This window comes from Mastigoproctus giganteus, chromosome 12, assembly GCF_048544385.1.
Source record: "Mastigoproctus giganteus isolate SK-2022 chromosome 12, ASM4854438v1, whole genome shotgun sequence".
Taxonomy (NCBI): Eukaryota; Metazoa; Arthropoda; class Arachnida; order Uropygi; family Thelyphonidae; genus Mastigoproctus; species Mastigoproctus giganteus.
The window spans coordinates 58,415,942-58,430,865 of record NC_143586.1 but is presented as its reverse complement, the minus strand read 5'-3'; the positions used below and the strand labels follow the sequence as shown (position 1 = coordinate 58,430,865).

At 35.7% G+C, this 14,924-nt stretch overlaps 1 protein-coding gene across 2 annotated transcripts in view; it reads right to left on the bottom strand.

Annotated features, from left to right (window-relative positions):
* The window catches only part of LOC150077091 (uncharacterized), a 347,053-nt gene that overhangs the window by 118,946 nt on the left and 213,183 nt on the right, over positions 1–14,924 (bottom strand). For both annotated transcript variants that reach the window (XM_090386103.1, XM_090386104.1), the window contains exons 7-8: positions 14,294–14,471; positions 3,633–4,547 (exon numbers count right to left, since the gene is read on the bottom strand). In XM_090386103.1, coding sequence (XP_090242229.1) covers positions 3,633–4,547; positions 14,294–14,471 — 1,093 coding nt within the window. The remainder of the gene's footprint in view (positions 1–3,632; positions 4,548–14,293; positions 14,472–14,924) is intronic.

Genomic DNA, 14,924 nt, shown 5'->3' with positions numbered 1-14,924 from the left:
AATAACTTGCAACATAAACAACTCATCCAAAATCATGATTAGAGAAACTTGTTTATGGGCTTGATCTTGTCATGTTAATCAATACAAATTTTTCATATAACGAGTTTGTAATTCGTATATAGTATCAAGAAAGATGATGAAATGCGATTCAGTGTATTTTTTGAAGCTCTGTCTGCTTGTTTATTTCCCTAGATTCCTGCATGCCCTAGAATCCAGCAAAACTTAATAAATTTTATTTCTGATTAGGTGCATTACCTATGATATGACTTTTTTTGAAAACGGGATGACAGGAGGAAAATATCTTGTAAAGTAGTTATTGCACTCAGCAATTCCATATATGTTATAATCTGTCAATTAACAGCAGTTGCGCACATGTTCTAAAGCTATCTTGTTTAGCTGAAGCTTCACAGTATAACTACTATAAACAGATGAGAAAAGTCGAGATAGTGCAGGTAGGCAAAACCACAACAGCAAATACAGAGGCATTCATTTAATAACTGTCAGTACATAACTGAAAAATGTGAATCTGCTGAAAGCAGTGGCTGATATTTCAGTTTGCTAATGTGCGTTTGCTCTGCAAGAAAATGACAAGACCACAGAAAATAAATCACATCTGTAATCAAATAAATATTTTCCAGGATGATCTGCTTGAATCAGGTCTGCTTTATTTTATTATATTTATTTCTGTAGGCTATTTGCCAAAGGAGAATTAAAAAAAAAGACCAGACAAGAGAAAAGGAAGGCTCTGAAAATGGAACAGATACACAAGAAAATGAAGTTGTGTTTGTCAAATAATGAGTACTGTTATGTCCTCAGTAATCTGCCTTCCTGCCTGTCTAGAGTGATCCCAATAGTCAATGATTTCTATTAATTAAAATCACTTGGCAAGAAAAGTGGAATTTGAAGTTATAAGATAAAGGTTATCTGGTTGAGTGAGCATAGCTAACTAGGTTGAGATACGAGGACTGCTCTGAAAAAAATTCCTCCAAATTTTGGCCCCATTTGTGTGATGCTGAATACAAAATGTAATGGTGACGGGAGAAATTTTCTCCTGTTACACATTATCCTGCAAGGCTTAACGTGGCATGCCAATTTGCAGGGCTGTAGCAGTCTACGAAAATGGAGTGACATTGATGTGTGTATACAAAGCAGTGGCATTTATTGAGTTCCTTAATGCAGAGAACATTGCACCCATTGAGATTCACCAATGTCTGAAGGATATGTGACAGATGATATGAGCACAGTTAGGTGAGTTCAGAGTGTCAGTGATTGTGGAAGTGGTTTGAAGAACATGCCAAGGTCTACTATAAGGCAACTTGCCCCCATACTGTAGTGAGAATATGAGGAAGTATTCTCTCTCTCTCTCTCTCTCTCTCTCTCTTAAAATTATGGTGGCCACCACTAGTAATAAATTATTTTAAGCTTTTAAACTCTCAATCCTTTAGATTTCACTAAATGGAAATGCTTAAAAAAATAGTTACTCACGTAACCATAGATTTTCAGAACTTTAATTTTTTGAATAAGAGATCTTAATCAAGTTCATAAATTACAGAATTAAGTTTCCTTTGAAATGAAAATCCAGTACAGTAGGCCACCTTGCTTGGAAACTATATCCTTTGAAGTACATAGAGAGAATGCATCAAAGAGAATTTTAAACACAAGCATAATGGCTTTGCTTTGTCTCCTCTCTCTTCTTTTTTTGCAGCAGAATTAGTATTATCATTATCTGTAGTAGTAAATGATGCAAAAAAAAAAAAAAAAAAAAAGCACGCGTATACAGCATCAGCCAAAAAAAAAACCCCTTCCCATTTTGCCCATCCATTCACTTCATCCACTCAAACGTTTGTCCAGTTCTTCCTTTAACCTATTCAAGCTATCAACTTCTACAACAGATGGAAGTTTGTTCTAGCAATCAACCACTCGCTGGCAAAAGGAAAATTTCCACACATCTATTCTGCAACTGTCTTTCCTCAATTATTCATCTTGCTTAAGAACTTTATTAATGTGCAAATTTATTCTCAGAGATATGATCAAAAATTCCAAGTTCAAAACAAAAGTCTAGCTGATTTATATTCCTTAGACTAACAACATTGTCTGAAGCTTTCATTTAAATATTAACTCATACATTTACACTAGAAATTCATGACAATAAATGTGGAACATAAAAGAACACTACAAATCAAATTTACAATTCCATATTACTGCCTCTCTCTCTCTCTCTCTCTCTCTCTCTCTCTCTCTCTCTCTCGTTGCTATATGATCCAATGTGCCTAACAAACATAACACTACCAGAAGATAGTGGTGAAAATTTAAGTCATTTAGCATCAAGATATAACAGTATGATAAAAAACTTACAAGATGTGCTGTAACATAACAAAAAACTTATTTTGTGATAAAAAGGCCAATACAAGATAATGTTTACCAATCAAAACAGGAATATGCACCAAAATCTCAAAGATATTTACTAGGGTAACACAAGGAAGTGACATTTTATTAATAAGAAACCAGTTAATCAGTCTGCATGTAATAACAATAACTAAACAAGATTTGGAATAGTTCAAAGACCTCTTCAATAATCTGACTTAAGGCTAATTAACAGTTCAAGAGTCTTTCAGTAATACAGAATGAGGAAACAATTATTTTATATCATTAACTGCATAAATATTTAAAATTCTGGAACATTCTACAATAAGATTACACTTGTTTGGGTGTGAGCATTTGTATTCTGATTCAGAACTGATATGAACTGTTTCCAATGAGACATTTGTGTTTTTCTCTTCTAATGATCTTGTTTATGGAGGAACAGAAAGTTTTCACTATGACTAATTGGTCTAAATGCTCACAGGATATCTGGATACTAATTTTTTTTTCTCTTTATTTCCCCTTTCTATTATTCATTTTGAGCCCTGCAAAAATAGTAGCCATTGATATGATTGGTTGGATCACTCCACACCATGGGGATAGCAGCGATACTTTATGTTTGAGCATAATCAGCATTAAAAAATACACCAGGTCTACCATATTTCTATTGAAAAAAATCATTGTTGTCTGGTGTTATTATAAGAGCTGCTTTAACATACAGGTAAAGTTTTGGATAAGTCCCGATTAATATGGTGGATATTAGGAAAGTTTTATTAAATTTGCCTGATGAAAAAAATGAATAATTATAAACTGAGTTTGCAAATCATCCACAGCTGAATACATGTTCTATGATACTGTCTCAAGGTAAAAAAAAAAAAAAAAAAATAGCTCTTGGCCAGTGACTGCAATGAAGTTTATCAAAACAAACAGTGAATCACTCAACGAGAGAGAGAGAGAGAGAGAGAGAGAGAGAGAGAGAGAGAGAGGATGCATCAAGAAAATAAGAGGTGTACACTGAAGACAAACCTAATCAAGCTATTCAACAAACCCAAACCTATCAGTTATAACATGGTGACTGTCCCTATTGTTTTGTGAAGAATGGGGGCACATGATATCTTATGTAGAAGTAGGTCCACAGTGGTCCATTATATGACTGCTGCAAAAGGTCCATTAACATCTTATTAGCAATGTGAAATATGATGAACACTAACTCAATACCTTTGGCAATATGATGTAAAATTCTAAAAACAAATTTCTAAACAATAAATTACCTTTTGATGAGGATGATGCTTGAAAGGCAGCCACATGAGATAGAGATTTGAAATAGTAAGAATCTGGAGGCGAACTTAACATCCGATCATAGCCGCTGGTTTGGTTATAATGAGATGAAAGTGTATTTGTACAAGGGCTATAGACAGCTCTTTTGACCTGAGATACAGGACTGTGACGAACCAAGGCACTCTTGCTACCCTGAACTTCACGAATGCAATTTGCATCAGTTTTTAGTGTGTACACTGAACTTTTGTCCACTTTAAAACACAACTGATCTGGAGAGGCACTATCTTCTTTTTTGGAACCTAAACGTGGCTGTGGAGAACTAAAGGATAATGCAGGCTCTGTTTTAATCTTTTCTGATACCTGGGGATCATATTTGACTTCACCGGCATCCAAATCATTACATTTTACACTTAAGTTTCCAGACACTGCACAATTTTTTATTTCACATTTTGTTTCACTTTTCATCACAGAAGATCCCACATGAAGTGGTGATGACATAGGATGATCTTCACTTGCTTTAGAAGAGCAATCATCCATATCCATAGCATCTTTACCATCAGCAACAGGTGGAGTCCAAGATGAACTATACAGCAATGAAAACGAAGTTCCTGGTTCTGTTGAGGCACTATCATCTTTCAGTTTAGCCTTTTTGACTATATAGGTCTCACTCCCTGAAGTCACACATGGATCACTAGAATCAAACATTCCATCCATTTTCTTTTTAACTTTACTCTCTTCATGTGCTGCAAGTATACAGGAGCGGTCCTGATTTGACCATTTTTTTTTGTGCTTTATTTTTCTGACAGGAGGTGGCAGTCTTGGAGTATCTTGGGATTGAACCCAATGGCATTTTGAGCTTCCAGGTCCAGTCTCTTGCTCTGCATTTAATTTCAACACAAGTCTTCCATCTGAAATATTAAACATATTAGATATACTGAAGTAACAGCAAATGATATGATTAAATTAATATTGCTATCACGTTTAACAAGAGAGAGAAATAAATCATGAACCAAAGTAATTCAGGAAAATGTAAAGGAAAGTAAAGAAGAATAATTAGAAAATATAAATATTATTAGGTGGCCTTAATGTATTAAATTTATTTGTTTACGTTTATATATATATATATATATATATATATATATATATATATATATATATATTTGTAGGGCTTAACATTGTTTCAGCTCATGGCACACTTACCTTTTCTACTTTATTTAATTGACATTCCTACTCCCTTTTTTGCTCTTATAAGAGCTTTCTGAACTTACGGTTTGTATAAAGTATATTTAGCTGTTTATGCGCGTGTGCACCCCCCCCATCCCCAAGGGTCTTGTCCACAAGAACATTACCATATGAAAACAAATGAAAACAAGAACATTACCATATGAAAACAAATGTCCATAACAAATTCAACATTTCTTTTTTAATATTCAACTCAGATTGACTTAGAGTCAGTAGTAGTAGTAGTAGCACTTGATGCAAGAAAGCAAGTGTAGGAGCTTATGCAGCATCAGCCAAAAAAAAAAAAAAAAAAAAAAAACACACCATACCTTCCAATTGCCTGTCCAGTTCCTCCTTAAATTTATTTAACCTATCAACTTCCACAACGACAGATGGAAGTTTGTTCCAGCAATTAACCACCCGCTGGCTAAAGGCAAATTTCCGAACATCTATTCTACATCTATCCTTTCTTAATTTGAACTTATGTCCCCGTAGGTTCGTATTCTGAACAAGTGGGAGGATCCCATCAGAATTCAGCGTGCTCAACCCATTCAAGGCCTTACAGACCTCAATCAGATCACCGCGCAGGTGCCTAGTCTCCAGCCACTGCAATTTGCAGAACTTAAGCCTCTCTTGGTAAGAGGATCCCTTCATTCCCCTCACCAATCGTGTTGCTCTTCTCTGTACACGCTCAAGCAAATCTACATCCTTCCTAAAATGAGGCCTCCAGACCTGTACGCAGTACTCAAGGCGTGCTTATACAGAGGGACAATCACCTCCTTTTCCCTGCTAGCAAAATTCCTATATATCATTGACAAAACCCCATGACCTGCCCTAGCAGCCTGTCTACATTGCTCAGAAAACTTCATATCTGACTGCACAATTACTCCCAGGTCTTTTTCATTTTCTACCACCTTAAGTGTAGTACCACACAGTTGGTACGTTTCTCTGGGGTTACTTCTACCCATATGCAGTACTTTGCACTTGTCAAGGTTAAACTTCAGTTGCCACTTCTCAGCCCATCTGCCCAAATTATCTAGATCCTGTTGCAGTAGCACACTGCCATTACTGTCATTAACAACCCTGCCAACCTTCGTGTCATCTGCAAACTTCGACATTAAGCCTGATATACCTTCATCAATATCATTGATAAATATACAAAACAACAGTGGACCCAACACCGAACCCTGCGGGACTCCACTAATAACATTAGTCCACGAAGAGCAGCACCCATTGATTACCACCCTCTGTCTTCTCCCACTTAACCATCCTTTTATCCATTGTAGCAACTTACCCTTAATACCATTCTGCTCCAATTTGTACAGTAGTCTTCCATGCGCAACAGTGTCAAAAGCTTTCCTGAAATCCAAGTATATGATATCAGACTTCCTCAGGCCATAGTAAATTAGAATGATTGATGTCCAAACAACTGCAAGTCTACAGTTGTTTTACATTCAGATTACACATGCACTGAATCACTGTAGTTACACTCTAATTTATTTTAAATTCTACATTATCGGTAAACTTGATTTTCTGTCTGTATGTGGGTGAAATGCAAATACTAAGTTTGACAGTATCTATTCATTCAAATATACCTTGATAGTTCACCAACAAATTTATTAAATAAATTTTGAACAGACATTTGAACATAAATTAAGTTTGGTAAAATAATTGAGGTCTTAACTGACATTAAAATTTATATTTTTAAATATACAGTAGATTTTCAGAATAATGGCACCTTCGGTTATTTTGTTTTTTCCATTATCTAGAAAGTTTTATTTTTAATATATTTAATGCAGAAATAATGAGGCTAAATAAGAAATAGAGAGATCAAGAATGCAATTTTATTAAAAACTGCACATAAAAAAACAAATATGTTGACAATCCAATGTTATATTTTGCCATTAATACACTCCTATAAGATAAAACTTCTAATTACACCAGTTCTTTTTCTATTATTATATCAGTTTGTCACTAAGCTTTAATGTTGTTCTTTTCTTCTCTGTATGAGGTTTATTAACTTTAGGAGCCATAGCGAGGGGTTTTTAATTTAAAATAAATGTAAAACAGCAGTATAATCCGTGGCATCAGTACATAATTCACTTTCAAAATGGCAAACTTAAATGAATATAGTAATCACATTACGTCGGGTTTTTTTTTTTTTTTTTTTTTTTTGGCACTTCAAGACATCTGCACTGTATGTAAATCCAATCCTATCCATCCAATCCTAATGTGCTGTTAGCTCGAATGCTTTGTTATTTGGGGTGCCATTATTCCAACCGTCTACTGTACTTATATATATATATATATATATATATATATTAATAATTTTATATCTACGATGGAAAAAGCTTAGCAACTATACAAAAAAAAAAAAAAAAAAAAAAAATGCTCTGATGGAGCAGCAAAAAAGTAAAATATGTTTAACTATGGAGCAGTAGAGGACAATACAGTTTGCTTAATGGAAAAAGTGAGGATCAGTTTTCAAATTCCCAAGACTGCTTTAGCAGCATGCCAGGCTGACTATAAAAAAAAAACATTCCGAACTAATATGAGAAATGAAGAGCAACAAAGTTACGCCCTTCATTTCTCATAACTGAATCACGTAGGTTGTCTAAAAATAATAAATGTAATACTTCACTACGTAATTAACTTAAATTTATAAAATTTTTGAAACTAAGCAATCACAAAGACAATAAACATAGCAATCTTCAACCACAGTAAGAATAAAATTAAACTTGAAAATAGTTAAGCTGCTAACCTGCATGCCTACTGAACTTAGTTTCATATTCACCAGCACAGCCTTGACACTGGAGATCCAGACATTAGATTATCTTTTTTATGGAAAAGATGTTCTGGAGGGTGGAATTTGATTGGGTGGTACTGTAGTCTGAAAAGGAATGCAGGAAGAGGCTGATTTGGTTGGGTCCCTTTCTGAAGAAAGAAGATAGGGAGTCAGCTAGCTATCAATCTGGCAGATCCCTGGCGATTCCCAGGATGTGTGATGGCATGAGGGAGGATCTGTCTGGATCCCTCTTCATCCTGGTGTGGGAAATGATTGTGGCAAGGTCTGCCTAGATCATATTAGCACAATATCCATCATTCCAAAAAGAACTTTCTACAATGAAGACTGATACAAAATACCTATTTAGATTACTAGTGGCCACATAGTACAATGAATCCACAAGCTTTTGCTGCACTGGCCATAAAAAAAAAAAAAAAAAAAACCACAGGAAAAGTTGATAAGACAATACAAATTATGCACTTACCTCCTCACATGGGTATCTATCCAGATGACCTTTGAATTTCTTAAAACTGTCAGCCTCAAATTCCTGTGGAAGCAACTTGTTAAATCTTTATAACAATGAAAATTTTTCCTTCATTCATTTTACTATCCCTTCTCAGAGTCTTATAGACCTCAACCAGGTCCCCTCTAATGTGATTGGTTCCCATGCTCTGTAGACCACAAAACTGAAGTCTTTCACTAATCTCACAGTGCTGGTTGCCTGTCTTTCAACCCTTTCAAAAAGCTTAGTGTCTTTTTAAGGATGGTTTCCATACTTGGACATAGTATTTCAAAGGCAATCTTACAATTACCTTACACATGGGATTATGATCTATCTCTGCCTTGCATTTTGCTGCTTTAAAATATAGCTCCCACTTTTCTGACCATTCTTGAAGCCTGTCCAGGTCATCCTCAAGGAGCCCTGCTTGGCACTGATCATTAAAAACTCTTCCAATCACTATATCATCTGCAAATTTTGACATCACACTCTATCCCTTTGAAAATATCATTTATGAAAATCAGAAACAAGAGTGGTCTAAGAACTCATCCTTGGGGGACTCCACTTATGAATAATATCCATTAATCACAACCCTCTGTCTTCTGCCATGCAGCCACCCTGCGATCCATCTTCCAGAAATCCCAACGTGTTCCAGCTAATACAGTACCTTCTAATGAGGGACTGAGTCAAATGCTTTGCTAAAATCCAAATAAACTACACGGAAATTGCTTCCTATATCCAGCTCATGAGTAGCTGTATCAAAATAGCTTACCAAGTTAATTAAAAGTGATTTTACTTTTTTCATCCTCCAGAATGCTATTATTACCTAAATGTCCCTGAATTGCACTCTTAATCATTGACTCCAAGATTTTTCCTACAGCTTTTTTTTTTTTTTTTTTTTTTTTTTTTTTTAATTTAAACCCCAAACACGAGAGGTTTTAGAACCTATAGTACTTAGTACCGTGCTTGGGTTGGAGGTTGAGAAGACGAAAGAAGATATTTGTTGATATTGGACTTGAACTTCTGTAGACTGTAATTTTCAGGAAAGACATATGAAGGAAGGTTGTTACAGAAAACGGCAGTTGAATGAATAAACAAGGAAGATGAAAAGTTGGTTCTGTGGGTTTGAAGTTGGACAGTAAATGGATGTAGGCTGGTGGCGGCACGTCTTCGGACTGTTTTGAAAGAGAGAGCAGGAATTATAGAAGCCAATTCAGAAGAACAGTGCCCATGGAAGTATCTTTAGAAGAGGCATGCAGCGGAAACAGTACGTCTATGAGAAACTCTGTTAGAGATGAATCATTAATTAACCCAACTGCCCTCTTCTGAATGGAATCAAGAAGCCTGAGAGAGGTTTTGGGGGCACCACCCCAGATGTGGGAACAATATTCCATGGCAGGGCAGATTTGCGATTTATACAGAGTGAGCAGCTGTTTGGAAGAAAAGTAACACCGAGAGCGAAAGAGAAAACCAAGTTTTTTAGATGCAGAAGAAGCAATATTTGTAATGTGCTTGTGCCAAGAGAGATTAGAAGTCAGGGTAATCCCCAAAAGAGATATATCATTTTGCCTAGAAATCGGAGTGTCACTAAAGATAAGCATAGGAGCAGAAGAATCCTTTTTTGCGAGATATAAGACAAGACTGAGTTTTAGAAGGGTTGAAATCAACTAAGTTGTCCTTGCCCCACTGGAGAATTACCTGAAGATTGGCATTTAAGGAATTGGTAGCAGATTTTCGAGAAGTTGAAGCTGATTGAGCAGGACAAGGTTTCTCAAAATGGAAAGTGGAATGCAATGTGCTATCATCAACAAAACTATGGATAGGATTTCCAGTCAATGGAAGAAGGTCATTAATATACAAGAGGAAAAGAGTGGGGGAAAGAACTGAACCTTGGGGGGACACCGGCATTAGTGGAAAAGTTAGAAGACAGAGAGCCATCTACCATCACCCTCAGTGAGCGATCAGAGAGAAAACTGGATAACCAATTACTAAAAACAGTTGGCAAACCATAAGATGGAAGGAAGCTTGTTTAGAAGACCTTTATGCCAAACACGATCAAAAGCCTTTGAGATGTCAAGAGCAACTACTTGTGTTTCACCGAACCTTTCCATTGAATTAGTCCATAAATGGGTAACATAAGCCAGAATATCACCAGTGGATCGACACTGACGGAATCCATAGTGGCGATCGTTGATCAGACGGAAGGTTTCTAGGTAGTTTAAGAGTTGGTGGTTAATTGATTTCTCCATTACTTTAGAAAGAGTAGAAGTAATTGCAATGGGACGATAACAGAATGGGAGGGATTTCTCACCCTTTTTAGGAACTGGCTGGATATGAGCAAATTTCCAAGTAGAAGGAAAAACGCCTTTGGAATAAGAAAGTGAAAAAAGGCGGCAAAGAATAGGAGTAAGTTCAGGAGCACAGGGTTTGAGAACAAGTGGAGAAATACCATCAGGACCTGGAGCTTTCTTAGCATCAAGATTCATCAAAATCCTTCTGATATCCTTTTGACGGAAGACCACAGGAGGCATTGAATGGAGCGTGTTGGGAATGGTGGGAGGTGTTTTACCAATATCATTAATACATGAGCTGGAAGAAAAATGGGATGCTAGCAGGTCAGCTTTATCCTTGGCTGAAGTGACAACAGAACCATCTGGTTTGGACAGAGGTGGGAGCAGAGATGGGCAAAAGTTGCGGCCAATAGCTTTGGCAAGAGACCAGAATGCTCAGCTACCATTATGGCAAGAAACAAGTTTTCTACTCTTAGCCTGTTCAAACTCTAGTTTGGACTGATTAATAACTGCTTTACAATTGTTGCGAGCTTTGGCGTAGGCAGAAAATGAAACTGAAGAATTAGAAACAAGCCAATTACGATATGCAACATTCTTCTCTTGAACAGCCTTAACACATTTATTGGAAAACCAAGGTTTAGAAAAAGGACGAGATTTTAAAGTGGAGTGTGGGATATAGGATTCCATTCCTGCAAGAATAATTTCACTGACACGATCTGAGCAAACGTTGACATCAGAAATTTCGAAACAGTAATCTAACCAAGGAAAAGAAGTCTCACAGGTCATCCCATTTTGCATTCTTGTAAGGGCAAACAGCACGAGGTTGGGAATAGCCATGAAATAACGGTTCCATAGGAGAAGAGACAATTACCAAGTTGTGATCTGAACTGCATAAAGGACCTCTCACTTCGACCGTGTACTTAGAAGGGCTGTTTGTGAGAAAAAGATCAAGCGTATTGGCTGTATGATTAGGATTGTCCGGTATTCTTGTAGGTAAATGAACAATCAGTGCTAGTTCATTAGTAATTGCAAAAGCCTCAGCCTCTCAACCTGCTGGGTCGGTGTGACTAGAAAACGGAAGCCAGCTGGAGTTGTGAACATTAAAATCACAAAGGAAAATTACCTCACCGTTAGGAAAGTTGGACTGGAGGAAGTCAAGTTGCAAAGAGAGGAAGTCAAAAAGCTCCAAGTGATTAGTGGAGTTGGGAGAACGGTAGAGACAACAGATGAATCTGACACAATGAGGTAGAGAGATTTTAAGCCAGAGAAGATCAAAGAGAGGAGATTACAAATTGCCAAGTCTCTGACAGGGAATATCAGAACGGACATATGGACAAGTACCACCTTTGAGGCGAAAGGAATCATACAGCGAATAATTTGGGCATCTGAGATGAGCAGTAGTTGAATCAACCGATAACTGAGATTCTGTCAGAAAAAGTACATGGGGTTTGGCAGACTGCAAGTGGAAATGGACATCGTTGAGATTAGAATTGAAACCACGTATATTTGTGAAATGAATTAGGAAGTGCTTGGAAGGTTTAGATCTTTTCACAGATAAGCTTGCTCTATTAGTTTGACAATTCGTGATGTATTCAATAGTAAGAAAAAGTGGGTTGGACATGCTGTATGAAGTAATGAAAATTTTGGATATGGCGTACACGTCGTAAGAATATACCCAGATCCTTGACATAACGTGGCCTCGGCAATGCTCCCCGCGTACACACTACTCGGACTCCCTCCAGTCACTATCTGGCAGAGTAGAGGTAGCAAGATTATACACTAGCTGATCCAGAAGCCTCCTAGAGAGTTACCAATAGGTTCAGTCCAGTGTACTAACAAGCGGTCGGCCTGCGAACACCGTTTTAGAGCTGTACCCTCGAAATGTAAGGTATATTGGATCTCGCCACGACATTCATCATAACCTCAAAAGTCATCAATCATACTGCATGATGGAAGAGATAGGGAAGGTTTGACTGGAACTTAGCTCTAGAGACTAAACATACATTCCACCACTTTAAGCCTCCAATAAGCAAAGTGGTGGTATTTCACCGGTTGATGAGAGTCATCTACCACCTAGCTGAAGTCAGACTAACCAGTCTGTAGTTGCCAACTTCACTCATTGAACTGTCTTTATGTACTTATGATACATTGGCACTTCTCCAATCCAAAGGAATCTCTTCAAGTCCAATGATGTAATTATAATTAACCTCAGTGGTTCAATAGTCTCTAGCACTAGCATTAGGCTCAAAAGTTTTTCTAATAAACAGTCGCCTGTAATTCCAAAATCCTTAATTTCATATCTCAGCTTCGCTTGGGTTTGTTTGTGTGTGTGTGTGTGTGTGTGTGTGTGTGTGTGTGTGTGTGGAAAAGGAGAGAGAGTTATATGTATGAAGCACTTTTCAACAAAACATGGATTGTACAGAAATATATATTAGAGAGAGAGAGAAAATCTTTATGTATTGAAGTTATAAATCTTTGTGTATTAAATGTATTGAATGTATATATTAATTTATAAAAGTATATACAATTCCACCTAAGAGCTTGGAATCACAGCTTATGACAACAGTTTTTAATTTTTTTTGAAATTACCTATAAAATATAAGGTTTAATGTAAAGGAAAAAAAAAAAAAAAAAAAAAAACACTACAATGTATTTAGGATTTAAAATTTTTTATCAAATATTGAAGAATTTAGAGCAAAAAATACTGAAATTAGTAATATTAACAACTAAACTATACTGATTTAACAACAAAATATCCACGAGATTTTATCACTGCCTTACACAGAAGTGGCATTCTGGTGATTAATTTTGTAATACTGTCTTAACTCATTAAACCAAGTGATCTGCAAGGTTCTCATAAATTTTTTTAAAGTGGAAAGACTTCGCAGGTTTCATGGTCCCATAAAAGCTCTACTGGGTTTAAGTCAGGCAATTGGAAAGGACACACCATAATTATGCAACACCCACTCCTTTTGTTTAGTTGCTAGAAAGTCCCTGCACGGCTTAGAGCTGTACTTCGGGTCATTGTCTTCTTGTAATATAAAATTTCTTCCACAAAGTCAAAGTCCAGAGGATATTGCATTATGTTCAGAGCTATAATAGCATTTCTTTTTCCAACACTCAGATCCTTATTTCTTGTTACATTAATCATGAAACACAAAACTTACACCAAATACTCTTTCTGAATGACGGGTGTTCGATTTTAAGTTACAGCTGACTTACTCATCAATTTATATTATTGAAAAACATTTTACAATCATTTACAATCTTCTATAATATTGAAACAATACTCCCACTTTCTAGAATAGCCTAAAATCATCTATGATATTGAAACAATACTCACACTTTCTAGAATATTCTAGAACATTCTACCATATTCAGGAATCTTCTGCAATGTTCTGCCACATTCAGGAATCTTCTTGAATGTTGTAGAAATTTCTTAAATATTATTTCAGTTTTTTGATTTTTATACATAATAGAAAATATTTTAATAAAAATTGGTAAACAAGTTGGTCCTATTTTAATAAAAACTGAAAATTAAGAACAATGAGACATGATTCCAAACTTTTAGGCAGGAGTGTATATTCATATGTACTGATGTAAAATCTATTTATTTGCACTTTTCTGGAAAGAAGCGTAAAATTTTAAATTTTAAAGGGGTAACTTATAAAAGTTTGGGCACCTCTGACTTGACTTAAATGGATTGTATGTCATTTTATTTAAAAAATGTGCATTAACTTTAAAAGCAAAAATAAATATTTGAAATTTAAAGTACCTTGTTGCCAACTACAATTTACTATACATTTGCTATATACCAGTGAAATACATGTTGCGCAAAGAGGCATTATTTTATCTTACCCAAATAAAACTTCAAACTGCCAACTGTACATGCTATCGAGGAATCAGAAGTGACAGCTTGATTCATAGCTGGCTTTACATCTTCAGGCTCAGGAGTCTGAATTTTTATTGATTTATATTTTTCTAATTCCTTATCAGGAACATTTTCTGTTTCTTCTTTAGTTTCCATATTTTCAATCTGTAAAAATTAAAACAACAGATATTACAAACAATATAATTAAAACAAAAAACTCTAACCAGAAATCAAGTCTGAAAAAAATCACTATACTTATAAAAAAAATTATTTCACTTAACCTGGTGGTGGACAAAATGTAGCGAAAACAGTGGCAGGGCACCTGACAGGTGTTCAATTTTCTTTTCATTTCTAGAAAATGATTTGGGTTTTTTGAATTCTGCATAGGCAATGTCAATGGTTCGTCTTTTCTTAATGTATTGCAGTACTTATTGTATGAACTTTAAGTTTTAATAAAAAATTAAAAATTTTAAAGGATGCTGTATTGTTTTACACAATCCTTTTACTGTATTTTACTGTATTATTTTCAAAAAAATAACTGTGAAACACAAACATGAGCATATATAGCATATATTTCTGCTTAATATGTACATAATATTAATATATATTAAAACAATA